This window comes from Colossoma macropomum, unplaced genomic scaffold (genome assembly GCF_904425465.1).
Source record: "Colossoma macropomum unplaced genomic scaffold, Colossoma_macropomum, whole genome shotgun sequence".
Taxonomy (NCBI): domain Eukaryota; kingdom Metazoa; phylum Chordata; class Actinopteri; order Characiformes; family Serrasalmidae; genus Colossoma; species Colossoma macropomum.
In genome coordinates, this window is record NW_023494797.1 from 15,859,678 (window position 1) to 15,871,738 (window position 12,061).

Genomic DNA, 12,061 nt, shown 5'->3' on the forward strand with positions numbered 1-12,061 from the left:
CAGTTTTTAATCTCCTCAAACAGATTTTTAATGCACCTAGACTTTTACTTTAGAAATTGAACTGAGACGAATATTACAAACGACTGAGTGAAAAAAATAATGACTAGGCCTGATATAAAATTATTTTTTAGAAAATGTTGTTGCCAATACTGTGCTAGATTAAAATTATTTATTAAACTAATTTACAAACTATAACTAAGGAAAGGAAGGAAGGAAAAAGAAGTAAATTAGACTGTGAGTAGAAAGTGAGCGATGATAAGTGGAATTTTATCTAATATTCTGCTTAACTACTGGTGGGCTGCTTGTAACACGCTGAGCAAAACACCACTGGTCCACCAGCATTGCCTTCAGTGGGCCAAAAGTGGCCCACTATCCTCTTGCTATCAGGGTAAATACTCTTTTACAGCCGAGTACATGCATGTGTTTGATGATGCAGGCCAGATTTCATCAGAGGTGAAACCAGTGCTGAGTTCCTGCTAATGCTACAGTAGGTTAGCATGTTGCTCATTCAAATATTATTCTCTTATGATGTTACCTCACACCTTTTTTTATTCCTAGGAGTTTGCCACCCCAATGAAATCGCTGAAACTAATCTGGTCATGCCACTGAAAACCTTCTGGCTACGTACATGTATTCTCCTGCTAGCGCTCTTTGCAGCCTTGAAACGTGTCTAATGTGTGTCTGAAAAAGAAAGAATGATTCAATGTGAGGTTGTGATGATGAACTGAAACTGAAAAACACTGGCTAACAATTAACTTTAGGTAGTTAGAAGAAAGTAATAAAGAAAACCCGTATCTTTGGGTTTTTCCTATAAAACAAGCCTTATGTTAGCTAATTTTAAACCTAACCAAATGAAAACAATTGCCTGCCTATAGTGCTACTAGCTGTTCAACAAGCTAGCAAGGATTAGTCCATTTATTCTTATGGTGTGTGATTATATGACTGCATCCATTTTGTTTTAGCATATTAGTTCTTTCAAAATATAATAGAAGTGAACCGTATATATTCTATAACCTCAGAAAAAAAGGCTATGGAAAAAAAGAAAAAAAAACAGTTCGGGTCCAATATCCCTGCCGATAGCTGATGGCAATGCTGGCGGACCAGTGGGGTTTTGCTCAGCATTTTACAGGCAGCCCCCCGGTAGTTAAGCAGAATATTAGACAAAATTCCACTTATCATCGCTCATTTTCCCCTCACAGTCCAATTTTTTCCTTCCTTCCTTTCTTTAGTTATACTTTTAAATTAGTTATCTAAATTCTTATCTAGCACAGTGTCTGTAACAACATTTCCTATAAAATATGTTCATATTTGGTCTAGTCATTTTATTTTTTCTCTCAGTTGTTTGTAATATTTGCAATATATCGCTGCTGTCGTAAGAAAACCTTGTATCTCCATTTTTGTCGTTTTGGAGTTTTTGACATAATTTGACAATGCCTGCTATTCTTTACATTGTGTGAAAATTTCATGAAGAATGGACCAAGAAAAATGGCCCAAAATTACTTGGAAAAAATTCTGGTTCCATTGACTTACATTACAAGATTTTGTTCTGACAGCAACAATATAATATCTTAGTTTATTTTCTAAAATAAAAGTCTGTGTGCATTTAAAATCTGTTTGAGGAGATTTTCTAAAACATTTTCTAAAAAATAGTTTTATATCAGGCCTGGTCATTATTTTTTTCTCTCAGTTGTTTATAATATTTGTCTCAGTTCAATTTCTAAAATAAAAGTCTAGGTGCATTTAAAATCAGTTTGAGGAGATTAAATACTGGTTAGAGCTTGTATGCAGGACAATAATCTGGGTGGGCCGAGGGTGGATCAGCAGTGGCAAACAGATATATGCTCACTATCTGGGACAGCTCAACAGCCCAGACCTTGTAACAACATGAGTCCCAGTCTGCGAGACGATTCCTAGAGGATGTCTTCTTGGCTGCATCATGCTACTCATGTGACATCTGTGTCCACTGTACCACTTTAGGCCATTGGTGACCAACCATCCTCCCAGAGATGTACCATCTTGCAGGTTTAATCAGGTTTCAGCTAAGCAGGGTGTTGACCAAGTGTAGTTTATTACAGCTAAGACTGAAGAAAGAGGGGTTAGTGACCAGCTGCCTTTACACGTTCTTTAGAGGCCGTCCATCAGTGTAAGCAACTTTTGCATCACTAGGTGGCACCAAAATACCTTGTACCCCACGGTTCTGGGTGATGTCACAGTGTTTTAATCTGCTTGCATGCCAAAATCAGGATGAATAACTGTGGGTCCCTCACGGTATCCAGAAAATGTTGAGGCAGGCTGATATTGTAGTCAGTCATTTTACATATTTTTATTAAGTGGACTGTCCCGGACACCTCATTTTATTGTAATGGTGCCAGGCTAATTTACATATAAATAAGAGGGAGAACCAAGTCTAGCACTTATATCTAATTATTTTACAGCCTATGTAATATATTAACCTTAAGTATGTGAAATATTACTCTACAGATAACATGGCATAATATCTGAAACACTGAGTAATATTTCAAAGTAGTTCAAAAATTTCTAATAATATATGTAGATTGTTTTTACAGAGCTTTTAAATATATAACATAGCAAAGAAAGTGGCAAAATACTGTTTTAGTGTATGTGACTTTTCATGGCTTTGAGAAAAGGTAGGTAAATAAATAAATAAATAAATAAGTAAATAAGTTCACTATCTCAGTACTTATGAAAACTCTGCTGTTATTTTGGGGATGCATTTAAAGAATTGGTTATTTGGCATAAAAAATAATCCTTTCACTTATTTGAACATATCCAGCCTATTCAGATGTAAATCGTTCCAGTTCCAGTTCATGTTTTGTTAACCCAATTCAGCACCACCTCGGAGTTGCCCTTTTCAGACGGACATTTCAACAGGACACTTTGCCTCGTCTTTGGGAGAGAAACTCCTCACAATACAATATGGTTTCCATGGACCAAATGAGTAACATGCGGACAGAAACAGAGAAGAAAAGGAACCAGAGCCTCTTCTCAGCCACTTCAGCTTCTGCTTCACCCAGCTCTGAAAAACTACTCAGTCACATTGTTTTGAGATCACTGAGCACAACATTTTATGCATCTGGTATTACTTTGGGTTTGTTAATTTAGTCAAGTAAGACTAAGAACAAATCTCAAATAGCTCCTGAATCAAATTTTGTGCACTATATCATATAGATGATAAAATAATGACTCCTATATCCAAATAGTGTAACTACATCCAACAGGGAGCAATTTAGGAGTAGGCCTTAGGATTATAAGCCAAACTAAACATTGGCAGCTGTCTGTTATAACAAGCTCAGATTCAGAATACAGTACTGTGAAAAAGTCTTACAGAAAATGAACACAATTATCTCATCAGTTAGTGAGTTTTGCCAGTATAAACAATACATAGTATTGCCTGTCAAAAGCATTTGGAAGGAACTGGAAACCTAATCCACTTTGGGCTGTGTTGGGAACAACTAAGGACTCAGTAACTGTGGACAAACATGAACGACAGGCCATTCTTTTTAGTATGGCTATTACAAAAAAATATATACTACAGATGTGGAAACAAGAGGCAGTACCAACATATGAAATGTGGACAAAGGAACTAATCAATGTATTGCATTTGGAGAAGCTGTGATTTTTAAACAATGAACAGTTAGAGCAGTTTGATATATAGGGTCCTTGTTCGCCTATTTCGAAAAGAAAAAAACAAGACTAACCTGAAAAAAACCTGAAAAAACCAAGACTAACCTGGTTCAACTTGTGACATACCTGTTGTTGTATGTAAGTGTATGTTTAAAAGCTAAAACCCTGCATTGTAAGTACATTATATATATATATATATATATATATATATATATATATATATAATATATATATATATATATAATGTACTTACAATGCAGGGTTTTAGCTTTTAAACATACACTTACATATATATATATATATATATTTTATTTTATTTTATTTTCCTCTGTAAGATCTAACCCACTAGATCTAGCACTTTTGATGTTATTTGTTACTAATTTGAAAATGAAAATAAACATTAAAAAAACATACATAGTATTAGAACACATGAATTCAACATAAATAAAGTCAAAAGTAACAATAATCGTTTGTTTTTAAAATGTTATTAATGTCTTGGTTAGTAGACGTCTCACTGCTCCAGCCGATGAGTACAACTTGTTTAAAAGTTAAGCTAAAAGATTTGTATTTATTCTAACATTATTTTTATTGTTTTACATATGAAATAAATGCTTAATGCCCAGCTTTACGTCAGACTTTTGCACAGTACTGTGTTTTATTGATGAGCACAATTATTTTTATTGATGACACAATAAAAAAAAACAAAAAAACAAAGTAGCTGTTCTGAAAATACCACGACATGCCACACATGTGGCACAATGCTACCATTTTGATCCCATGCATGCACCTGTTTTGTTGGGGTATGCAGCAAGCTGTGTGGCCACACCTCCTCCCTTCTGCCCATTCATTCTGATTGGTCGAATGGGATGTTTATGCTAATTTTCCTCCACCCCCCTGCACCTGACTCCCTCTCCAGCAGCTTTCAAGCATCTGCTATTTATTACACCGGCCAGATCTGCACATGAGCGCGCTCGGTCTGGAAGTCGCAGAGCCGGGCAGAGAGACTGACAGAAACTCCGTTCACACTTTAAAAAGTCCACTTTTTAAGATGCCACGATCTTTCTTGGTGAAAAAACACCTCAGTCACAAGAAACCGAACTACAGCATGCTGGACTCAAAGAAACAAGGTGAGTTATTTCGAGACTCCTGTCACAACTTCAAAGAGGACCATGACCCAAACATCCGTGAACTGTTTAAGCTGTAACTGCAGCCTTTAAAGTCATCATGGACAAATATGTCAACCTGAGGTCCAGAAAAGTTTATGCTTAAACATTGTAGTATTGGTCGGATGTAGCATATCACCTCTTCAGACTGCATTTTGAAGGATGACACTTACTGAAATTTCAGCATTCGTTCAGCTGCCTGTTTCTTTAAACCACTCTGTTCATGTATGCGCCAAGCAGCGCCTGGGGTTAGCACTGCTTATGGCTTGCTGATGCTCCACGCTGGAGATATGGAGACAGCTCAGTAATGAGAGAAGCAGAGTAAACTGTGAAGGCTGCTGGAGCTAAGCAGGTGCGCAAACTCTCCCAAAGCACAAGCTTATTGTGAAAGCTCGCTCTGGCCCTCTCAAGGGTCCTATTAAGCGCGTGAAGGGGGCAGTAGTGCCCCTCCGAGGCTCCTTTCACCCCACAATCCTCCTGAAATCTGTCGTTTTGTTCACATACTTTCTCTTAAGCAAACGAGCCCCTTAACCTCCTCCGAGAAAAGGACATGCCTACTATTCAGACAGAAGAAACTGAATGAATTGATCTGGAATTAAGAGGAAAATGTGTGTGTGTGTGTGTGTGTGTGTGTGTTGGGGTGTTCTCTCAGTTTTGTCTACATCTCTCCATCACTAACAATGGAAATGCTACTACAGGTTTAAATATTACTTTAAAATGCATCCCATGTCACATGTTTCATTGACCAACAGCAAACATTCACGTAGAATTGAAGTCAGTTAAGTTTGTAAATACTTTATGGTTGGAATTGCTAAGTTTGTTAATAATGTACTGATGTAATGTGACAAATGTACAGGGTGATTTAAAAAGATTCATCCAGTTTCAAAATGATTTATTTCACTTGTAAATCATTACAGAACAGTGCAGTGAACTGTAAATGGTTTAAATGAGCATAAAGTTTATGTAATTTTACAAGGTCTCAGTATGAACCTCCTCCAGCTGTACAGACAACATCAACGCCATAGTCAAATTCATCCTGTACTGGATTGAGCATGTCGGGTGCCGCTGCACTCACGGCTCTTTCAGTGCGATTTCGGAGATCATCCAGTGTTGTGGAACGAACAACGAACGCTCTGAGCTGTTGGAGGTTCACTGCCCACGAAAATCACACTGCACAGTTATGACGGATTCACTCTTATTGAAGCGGAGAACACAGAACGCTTTCTATCCTCTACTAGGATCTCACAGCCCCCCCCCCTCTTCAATTGGTATGTGATTGGTTCCTAGGTGCCTCACGGTTGTAAAAATATAGTGCTTTGAAATCAGATGAATCTTTTTGAATCACCCTGTACAGTTGACCTACACTTCATCTTCCTAAATGTGTTTGGTTCTAATACACTCTTCTGACATATGTCTTAAAAACAAAACATTCTGTGTCTAACTAGATACATCAGTGTGTTTAGTCGGAGAAATATTTTGATACACAGTTATGGATAATGCATTTTGGGTTACTTTAAGCATAAAATATATGACACAAAACAGTGTTAAAATGGATAACACAAGTTAGTGTGTTGTTTTTTAACACATCACTTTTTGAGTGTACTATAAAACAGTCCTACTAGGATCTCACAGCCTTTTTTGTGACCTTTGCAGGCCAAAAAGCTTGTTTTGCAGCGTTTTCTCAATATTTACAGCAATATTTGCGTTTTTATTGTTGGGGGAGGGGGTGGTTGCAGTAAAACTGTGGAACTTCTGATGATTGGAAGGTTTCAAGTGCTTTTGAATGTAGCCTGATTAGTTTCTGATAAAAACAAGAGAGAAACTGACTGAAATTTAAGAGTACCTCTCAGAAACGTGAACACAATAACTCCAAGCAAAATGAGTATCCAATATTTTAGATTGAAATTATGTGCTGAAACTACTAGTATACAAAACAAGTAGCATATTTCTGCAGTCAAATATTATAGAAAGATGAGGAAAAGAAGTCAAATAAAGAGCTCTCAAACTTTTGTTTGCACTGAGTAGGCCTGTGTGAAATTACAATAATTAGCACAGTATTTTCTTATCAAGATTATCTGAAAAAAAGCTCTGAAATATTGAAATTTCAGGAAATGTAAATCATGCACTGCAAAAAATGGCATCTTGTCAAGTAAAATGATCTTAAATCTAGTCAGTATGTATAATATTTCCCATTTTGAGATGGTTGTGCACTTATTATAAGATTATCTAGCTTATTTCTGGACATTTTTCACTTGTTTTGAGTAATTTTATTAAGTAAAATTTTCCTAACTATACTGGCAGATAGTTATGCTGGTTTCTTGAAACAAGCACAATTATTTGCCATTATAGTGAAATAAATTTACTTAATAAAATCACATAAAACAAGTACAAAATGCCTAGAAATTAATTAAATAATCTTAAATTAAGCTTCCAACAATCTCAACAGGAGAAATGTTAAATTTATTGACTAAATTTAAGATATTTTTACTTGACAAGACACCATTTTTTGCAGTGTGTTGGTTGCTTCACAGAAACCCAGAGTACTCAAGTAGAGCACATGTAACAGAGTAAAATGAACTAAGCGTCACCTGAGTACTTGCAACAGAATAAATGGTCATGTACTTCACCATGTACTTTACAGATGCCCAAACACAGCTGATCCACATGCAGACATCATGCTCCAAATCCAACTTTCCGCATCCAAATAACACCCTGCTGCCTGGACCGTGCCTCATGAACTCAACTGTAATCACCACACTGCAGATGAACTCAGCTAATCCAGTGATTCACCCACAGCCTTCACAGGACCCCAGTCTTCCAGGGGACGGCCCAGCTCTGGGCCACACTTACCCCCTTCCAGTGAATCATAACCCTTTCAGAAACTCACAGCCCACCCTTACCCTGCCGGAGGCCGCAGGACCGCAGCCGCTGGAACACAGTCACAGCATGAAACATGTGGAGGACAGCGGGGCACCCAGTGTCACCATGTCCTTGTTAGGACTCGCCTCCACAGGCAGCAGCCAGGAGCGCTTTGAGTGTTTTGACTGCCACAAAGCCTACTTCACCTTCTCAGGCCTGGCCAAGCACAGACAGCTTCAGTGCGAGTGGCAGTGTCAAAAATACTTCAGCTGCAAGTACTGCGACAAGGAGTACGTGAGCCTGGGAGCCCTGAAGATGCACATCCGCACACACACGCTGCCCTGTGTGTGCAAGCTGTGCGGGAAGGCCTTCTCCAGGCCCTGGCTTTTGCAGGGACACATTCGCACACACACAGGTACGTAAAAAGAGGATGGAGGTTTATGCAGCTATTATCTTGCTATTATAACATCTTCATAAGTGTTTTCTTAAATGTTTTCTTGAGAACGGTCCTAAGAAAAAGTCTTAACCTCTTTAACTCCTTGGGACCACCGGTGGTTCCAAAACACACTTCATCATATTCTTAACTTCATAACTTTCATATCTCATAAGCTACATTCAAAAGGTGGGGGTCATATGAGAGCTGTAACTGTCTTCTTTCCAGTCAAATAGATGGGTGAAGTAATTTTAAACCCTTATAATAAAAGAAGCTGAACTCACAATTTTTTTTTCTACTGGAATTCAACCCATTTTTCCACAAATCTGGGCTATAAACTATAAACAGATGGCGTCTCTTCAGTGATCTGCTCTGTAAAAATTATTTTTATAAAATAATACAAAGAGTGTCTAAGATTTTTGGCTTTCATCGGTAAATTGTAAGCATATAGCAATATGTGTATGATCATAAAACACACGTTCTGTTAATTTGAGGGGAGCTTTTACAATTACAGTTATTTCAGTTACTGAATAATTTGCCTCACGATTTGGGCATGTAAATTCAGATGGACAAAGCGAAATATACCTACAAGCTTAACCCCTTAAAATCCCAGGCTTATTACATACTAAGGCTTATTATTCACTAACTACAGAGATTTCAATGCAAACTGGTGGAGCTATTCTTAGGTTATAGAAGTGTGTAATAAAATTTTGGGCCCATGGCTTTTAAGAGGTTAAACCGCAGAATTGTTCACACCTTTGTGCTCTTGAGTGAGTCTAGATTCTGTTCTTACCTAAGAACAAATCCAAAATAAGAAAACATTACTGAATGTCAGAATCTTCACAAAACCTGCGTAAGTACAGAGCCCTGCTGGTGACATCCTATGTAAATTAAAGTAATGCGTGGCCACAACCTACTAAGGCAGGGGAATGAGGTAATTAAGTCGAGGCCATGACTTAGTAAAGCGTGAGAACTAGATCATGCCTTACTAAGTCGTGGCCACTCATTAGGATCTCATTCCCACGCCTTATTCAGTTGTGGCCATTCATACAGGATGTCACCAGCAGGGCTCCATATCATAAGTGGGTTTTAAGAAGGAGTTTCCTCTTAAACATGGTTGGTGAATGAGGCCCATTGATCTTGACTTTTAAAAAACTCCAAAATGTCCAAACGTTTCTTCTGAAATAAACAGTATTACGGGAGTTTGTCCCCCTTTGCACAGCCTCTACTTATATGGGAAGGCTTTACTATCGATGTTGGAACATTGCTGTGAGGATCTGATTGCAGCAACAAGAGCATTAGTGGTCAGCTGCTGCTGGAAAATTAGTTCTGGACCACACATGTATTAGATGGAGCTACATCACTCCAGAAAAGTGATGTAGCTCCACTGGTTCTCAGCGCAAAGCCCCCTCTAGCCAACACTTGACATTGGGCGTGATAATCTCAAAAATGAGCGACTGACAACACCTGTGTCAGCAACGGATAGTTTGGATGGATAGTTTTGGGCATATAGTGTATGGTGGACACTGATGTAGCTAATGCTAGATGCCCAGTCCCATATAAGGGACAACACTCAAATTCCTCAGGCTCATCTGTAGCGTAATATATTTTATATTAGTACCATATGTGTCCAATTTTGTGGGGAAGTTGGGAAACAATGTAGGAGGGGGGCCAAGTCAATGCTTCATGGGTTGAGTTTTGCTAGACTTCTAGTTTTACAAGTTGTTTTGATTTTCCTCTGGTAATCATTCTTATTATTACAGAATCAGAACATTTATTTTTACTTGAAAGTTAAACAACTAAATAGTTTCTCATACAGTTGAATACGCATGTAAATGATGACAAAAGGCAGTCAGGGAGAGTTTCTGAGTGTGAGAGAGAGAGAGAGAGAGAGAGAGGGAGAGAGAATTTTTGATCTTCATGCCACGAGAGACTCAACTAAACTTTACCACAAAGTTATTTTGACAGGGCAGCACTTTTCAAATTCTGGCGAGTGATGCTCTGATGTCTTGGCTCGTTTCTCACTCTCAGAATTTTTATTAGTTTTCCAAAGCGCATAGCCGAAAACTGTATCGTTAATATACTAGGACAGTTAGTGTAGAGACCCCACATATCACCCACCTCAAAATGAAAAATTGGTAATCTAAGCTTACTGTAAATCAATAAACACATCCACCTCTAAAATCTCCCTGACAGAAAGTTTTTACATGAAGTGGTTAGATATACGCTGCCAGATGTCTGACACATTGTTTCAGGATAGTTTTGGACAAAGTTTTGGAATAAAATTTACTTGAATCCATTCATGGTTAAGAGGTACATGCAGGGTGTTGTGAGGCAAATAGTCCCAAAGAAAACTTGTTTTTTTAGATTTATCACTATTTTATCATCATAAACATTACATATAAAAACTTTATCCCTTGGCTGATTTTGTTACTGTGCCTTTATGACATATATGTAAATGACCTCTGTTCTGATTGGCTGTGTGTATTGCGTCTGATTCCCAAACTAGTCCCGGCTGAAACACTCCTTATAACTTCAATGTGAATGGCCGGAGCAAACCCACTGTAGGGTGGATAGACGGATCCATGTCAAAATAATTTACAAAAACAATGAATTTATAATGTTTTAGTTCTCATATATTTCATGTATGGACTGTATGGAACAGGGAATGAAAGAGTTATTTTGAATCTTAAACAATGCTTACGTACTTTCTTATTTGAAAAAAGTGAGTAAAAATTTTCTATGACATGGGACTTTTATCTTTTCTGAAGGAATAATATTGTAACCCAATCTGTGCAATAAATAATCACAGCAACAAACCCGTTAATCTTTTAGTACATTTAGTACATATTAACTTAAAAACACAAAAAACACATTATTACATTAATGTAAGAAATATAAACACTGTTCCCCATTTCTATAAACCTTGTTGTGCTCAAGGTGTTCAGATGAATAACTGAAAGCAAGCCTGCAGTTTAAGGTTCAACTAATACTGAATATTTCTTGCAATTTTGTAGGACTGAGATACACACTATGTTTCTGAGAGATACGTTTGAACGTTACCGCACACCTGACATACCTCTTGTTGATCTTGTCAGGTGAGAAGCCATTCTCCTGTCCTCACTGCAGCCGAGCGTTCGCCGACCGCTCCAACCTGCGAGCTCACCTGCAGACACATTCGGACATTAAAAAGTACCAGTGCAGGAGCTGCTCCAAAACGTTCTCCAGGATCTCCCTCCTGTCCAAGCACGAGGAGGCCGGCTGCTGCCCGATGTCCTGATGCTCTCTCTGGTTCTGCCCTTACTCAAGGTCATGGCTTCTCTCAGGGACTCCTCAAGAGCAGGAGCATATTTACTCACAAGGAAAGACTGGGAAAGAGCACTGCTGCCAACACAAAGTGTCCACACATCATGTAGTTGCACTGTAATAATCTGTTTTGGGGCACTGTTGCATTTTGAACCCTGTAGGCTTATTATGCACTGAATAGCAGATGAAAATGTTTGTGCTGAGTGACTGAGAGTGTTGCATGCTGCAGAAAACATACTTGAAGATCTATGACATTTCTGGTGACTGTATATGTTAAATTAATAGCACTTGTACAGGATCTCCAGCTTAAGATTTTGTATGAGCGACTGTTTTTTTTAAGGGAACAATAAAATATTAGTTTTGTACATTTGTCTGGTGCCAGATTTGGTACAGTACTGTGCAAAAGTCAGAGACCATCCTTCATTTAATTACCACTCAAAATGGCCATTGTTTCAGGAGATACATCCGAGGAGATTAGATATAGGATAATCTACTTGACTAACAACCACCTGGGAGACCTGGTAGACACCAAAACTGTCCCCATCAGATAAACAGCACTTAAAGCTTTCATCTTTGAGAGAGAAGAGAAAATCAAGCTGCTTCAGATCTGAAAACATCCACAGGTGTTTCTGTCCATCCTTCCACTGTGAGAAGA

General features: G+C 38.1%; 1 protein-coding gene across 1 annotated transcript; it reads left to right on the forward strand.

Annotated features, from left to right (window-relative positions):
* Nucleotides 1–4,596: 4,596 nt before the first annotated feature.
* snai3 (snail family zinc finger 3) lies at nt 4,597–11,735 on the forward strand. The gene is made up of 3 exons (XM_036584427.1): nt 4,597–4,772; nt 7,450–8,082; nt 11,199–11,735. Exons 1-3 carry the CDS (start codon nt 4,607–4,609, stop codon nt 11,378–11,380), a joined length of 981 nt encoding a protein of 326 aa, XP_036440320.1. The 5' UTR covers nt 4,597–4,606; the 3' UTR covers nt 11,381–11,735.
* Nucleotides 11,736–12,061: the final 326 nt, after the last annotated feature.